This window comes from Euleptes europaea, chromosome 19 (genome assembly GCF_029931775.1).
Source record: "Euleptes europaea isolate rEulEur1 chromosome 19, rEulEur1.hap1, whole genome shotgun sequence".
In the NCBI taxonomy this organism is placed as follows: domain Eukaryota; kingdom Metazoa; phylum Chordata; class Lepidosauria; order Squamata; family Sphaerodactylidae; genus Euleptes; species Euleptes europaea.
In genome coordinates, this window is record NC_079330.1 from 15,760,202 (window position 1) to 15,764,729 (window position 4,528).

Here is a 4,528-nt window from a genome sequence, read left to right on the forward strand (position 1 = left end):
CAGACTAGCCCAATCTCAGAAGCTAAACAGGGTTGGCCCTGGTCAGTATTTGGATGGGAGACCACCAAGGAATACCAGTCGCTATACAGAGGTAGACAGTGGCAAACCACCTCTGAACAACTCTTTCCCTGAAAACCCTACAGGGTTGCCATAAGTTGTCTGTGACTTGACGGCAAAAAATAAAAATTGTTCCTACTTGGAAGAGTTTGGAGTTACCTTTGCGCTAGATACTTGTGTGCTTGTGCCATCAAGTCACAGCTGACATATGGCGACCCCATAGGGTTTTCAAGGCAAAAGACATTCAGAGGTAGTTTGCTTGGAGTTCTGAGAGAACTGTGACTGGCCCAAGGTCACCCAGCAGGCTTCATGTGGAGGAGTAGGGAATCGAACCTGGTTCTCCAAATTAGAGCCTGCTGCTCTTAACCACTACACCATGCTGGCGCTACTAGATACTTCACTAGAATAAGATGGGTCATATCAACCTTTACACACTAACTGGAGAAAGCTGTTTTCTCTGGAGCGTAATACGTATATAATATTCAGATGTTTTAATGAATCCAATCTGTTGCTAAGCATTTATTTAAATCAACCAATTTCCACATCACAAAAGGCCCCACACGACACTTGTTCCCCCGCATTTGAGCACTGCTTTACTTAATACAGGTGTGCGTGCCAGACACCGCAGAAATGCAAAGATGTGAGCATGGTCCCCTAGTATGAGGTGCTCTGAGCAGCTTAACAGATGGTAGCAGCATGGTGATGAACACGAAACGAACTCAGTCTTCTGTGAATAGCATACGCACAAGCTCTGATTTAAAGCATTCTTCTTCCACCAACTTTTGAGGCTGAAACAAGAATGAAGATTGATACAGCAGTTAATATCCCCTACATAACACACTTCTCATTGTTTTGTCACTCTGCGATTGCTAGGTATTTTAATAATGCAGCTTGAATTCCATGCTTGACAAGTTTGCTCTGCATGATTCCTAGGAGAAAGTAGCTCAGCATCCAGAGGTTACAAGCTACAAACCATTTCCCCATTGGTTCAAGTTCACCGGGTACAGAAGAGCAAAGGCCAAAATCTAAGGTACACCACTGGTTTCCTTTTGTTTAATAGAAATTTTCCAAGAGTACCACAATAAATCAGTAAATGTCCACCAGTGACAAGTACGAGAAAGCAAGACAGTTTGCAGCATGAACCTATACATTTTACTCAGAAATAAGCAGCAATGCTTCAGTGAGGCTGAAGCGAAGGACTGTAATCTAACTTGGTCCAACAGGCTTTCAAGTAAAATGTCAGCAGAAAGCTGCAGATTCACAGCAGAGTTTTGCAGAAAAGGCAACACATCAAAAGAGAAGGCACCATGGCCAGATAATGGCTATCTCAAGCCAGCATTCCACCGTACATTGACAAATACTTACAGTTCCATATTTAAGTAATGTAGGCACTCCAGTGAGCTTAAGCTTCTTTCTGAACTCATTGTTGGGATCTTTCCAGCTGTGAAGAAATTTAATCGGATCAGTCTCGGTGGGTTTAGAAGAAGAAGAGTTGGTTTTTATATGCCGACTTCCTCTACCACTTAAGGGAGACTCAAACCGGCTTAGAATTACCTTCCCCCCCCCCACACACACACACCCTGTGAGGTAGGTGAGGCTGAGAGAGTTCTAACAGAGCTGTAACTTGCCCACGGTCACCCAGCTGGCTTTGTGTGGAGGAGTAGAGAAACAAATCTAGTTCACCAGATTAGCCTCTGCCGCTCATGTGGAGGAGCGGGGAATCAAACCCAGTTCTCCAGATCAGAGTCCACCGCTCCAAGGATAATAGAAAGGTTAATAAATGTACGGTGGGCATGTCAACAGTTAAGTGGGATAGCTAGGAAATGAAAACCTATTGCTGTTATATGGAGGGTACACTGCCCCATGCACCCAGCACAGGGTGGCATTCACCATTGTGCCCTACTTGGTAGCTCCCCCAAGAGTATTTGGCCACTGGGAGAACAAAGTGTTTGGCTTAAACAGTCCACATCTGATCTCATGCAACAGGGCGATCATATTTTTAGTTTTAAGATGGGAGCATTTTTTTTCTTGCCATTCATTTCATATGGTATAGATAGTGGTTAGAAATGTTAGACTAGAATCTGGAAGACCCAGGTTCAAATCCCTACTTTGCCATGAAACTCCACTGGGTGCCGTTGGGCAAGTCCCATACACTCGGCCTAGCCTCCCTCACAGGGTTGTTGTGAGGCTACAGTGGGGGAAGGGAGACTGCAATGTGCTACCCTGAGTTCTCCAGAGAAAGGGTAGGATAGATTGTAGGAGATAGCAAAAGTGCACGGATGAGCATTCCAATCCAGGGAGGGGAATTTCACATATGCAAAAGGAAGTACACTGAGTAGACACCCAAGAAGAAGCTGCAGCCAATCACGGCGCCCAACATAATTAACTTGTGGAATCTCAGACAGAGATGTTTCTAGTCTCTTGTAGTCACACTTCAGGTGTACACCTAAGATACTGAAGTGTACTGAAGTCTGGCGCCTGTAAAGTAGCCCAAAGCTGTCTAAATAGGAGCCTGTATGCTTTTTGTTTATGTTGTGGGGATTCATGCTAAGATCAGCAAGACTTCAAGCTAATACTTCAAAGGGGTGGACCTTCAAGGAGGAAGACAAAAGGAAGATAAAAGTCCAGCTGATAAGAACTGCCATCCAGCAGAGGGAGATCACAACTGAGACCAAAGTCTTGAGAAACACTTGCTGTCTGAGCAGCAGTAAGATGGTTTTACAGCACAGTCATTTGTTGGCTGCAGAAAGAAGCTGCACTTGCGCAAATTTTTGGTCTCTGGGCTGCAATCAGAGGCCAGCTTCTCTAGAGGAATTATTTGCAAGGGTGTGTTTCCTGCACTGTTCACAAACGCTGAATAGGGGTTAATGTATAGTGAGGCCATATAATAATTGTTTTGCTTCCCATAGCTTTTTTTTTCTGGAAGGAAAGGAACAGACCTTAGCCGCATTTCCATAAATCAAGCACAACTTAAGCCAACACAATGTCCTCAGGTTTATTAAAACAGAAACAGTGTGTGCTGACTCTCACGCACTGTATTACTTACTAAGTTCTGTCTCCAACCTGGCAGTAAATGAATACAGATGCTTCTGGCATATTAGGGAGCTCAGCTCGCACTACTGGCTCCGCTAAAAAAAAGAAAGAAGAATCTTATTGTGAGTTCACACAGTAAGCATTTAGTATTCATGTAGACTCCAAACCCCTTCGACTCCTATCCCACCTTTGTGTGTGTGTAAAGTGCTGTCAAGTCGTTTCCGACTCATGGCGACCCTATGAATCAAAGTCCTCCAAAATGTCCTATCTTTGACAGCCTTGCTCAGGTCTTGCAAATTGAGGGCTGTGGCTTCCTTTATTAGGACAATCCATCTCTTGTTGGGTCTTCCTCTTTTCATGCTGCCCTCAACATTTCCTAGCATGATTGTCTTTTCCAGTGACTCCCACCTTTACTCACGATTAAAGAGCATTATGCCTAGTGTAATACAAAGCAATATGGAATATCTGTGCTTGATCTGTGAGGGCCCACTGACCCGTGCAAGCAGCCATTACTCAATCTGGTCATTTGTTTTAATTGACTTAAAGGTAGCTTGGAGATGTTTTATGCAAATAAGGGACAACAAAGTTATCCCCTCATTGTTCCCAATGGGAACCAGTTAAAAGGCAATGGCTTGTTGGACAGACAGAGTCGGCATGCGAGGAAGGAGAATCAGAGTTGGAAGGGACCACCAGGGTCATCTAGTCCAACCCCCTGCACAATGCAGGAAATTCACTACTACCTCCCCCCACACACACCCAGTGACCCCCACTCCATGCCCAGAAAATGGCCAGGGTGCCCTCCCTCTTATGATCTGCCTAAGGTCATAGAATCAGCATTGCTGACAGATGACCATCTAAAAGCCTCCAGGGAAGGAGAGCTCACCACCTCCTGAGGAAGCCTATTCCACTGAGCAACCGCTCTGTTAGAAAATTCTTCCTAATGCCTAGATGGGAACTCTTTTGATTTAATTTCAACCCGTTGGTTCTGGTCCGACCTTCTGGAGCAACAGAAAACAACTGGGCACCCTCCTCCATATGACAGCCCTTCAGGTACTTGAAGATGGTTATCATCTCCCCCCTCAGCCTTCTCCTCTTCAGCTCCTTCAACCTTTCCTCATAGGAGAGGCCTCAGAGGATGCCGCCGTATTGGATCTGCCCGACCAGCCAGCGACAAGAAGACCCGAGTCACCCAAGCAACGCGAAAACACATGCACACGTGCAAATTCCACCCACCCTTTATGCAATCCGGGCACCAGCTGGTGCCACTAGCGGGGTCCTTGTCGCCGCTGAAGTAGGCGAAGACGCGCCGGCCCCGCCGCTGCTGCTCGCGGCACGTCTGCTCGAATTCCTCATAGCCCCGCACCGACACCTCGACCCAACTCATGACGAAGCCCGACTGGGGAGGCGGAAGCGGCGCCAGGGCAGGCGAAGGCTAGCC

General features: G+C 46.3%; 1 protein-coding gene across 1 annotated transcript; it reads right to left on the reverse strand.

The window, feature by feature from the left end:
- Nucleotides 1-776: 776 nt before the first annotated feature.
- Nucleotides 777-4,474, reverse strand: TXNDC17 (thioredoxin domain containing 17). Its single transcript, XM_056865373.1, has 4 exons — nt 4,324-4,474; nt 3,104-3,185; nt 1,423-1,498; nt 777-845 (listed from the first exon to the last, which is right to left on the reverse strand). Exons 1-4 carry the CDS (start codon nt 4,472-4,474, stop codon nt 777-779), a joined length of 378 nt encoding a protein of 125 aa, XP_056721351.1.
- Between the last annotated feature and the right edge of the window lie 54 nt (nt 4,475-4,528).

Bases quoted from the DNA above. Each gene is read 5' to 3' on its own strand.
- TXNDC17 (XM_056865373.1), bottom strand. From the start codon at position 4,474: ATGAGTTGGGTCGAGGTGTCGGTGCGGGGCTATGAGGAATTCGAGCAG. The intron at 3,186-4,323 runs GTGGGTGGAATT...TCTTTTTTTTAG, and splicing joins GTGCCCGGATTGCATAAAGG to CGGAGCCAGTAGTGCGAGCT. The intron at 846-1,422 runs GTAAGTATTTGT...TTCTTGTTTCAG, and splicing joins CATTACTTAAATATGGAACT to CCTCAAAAGTTGGTGGAAGA.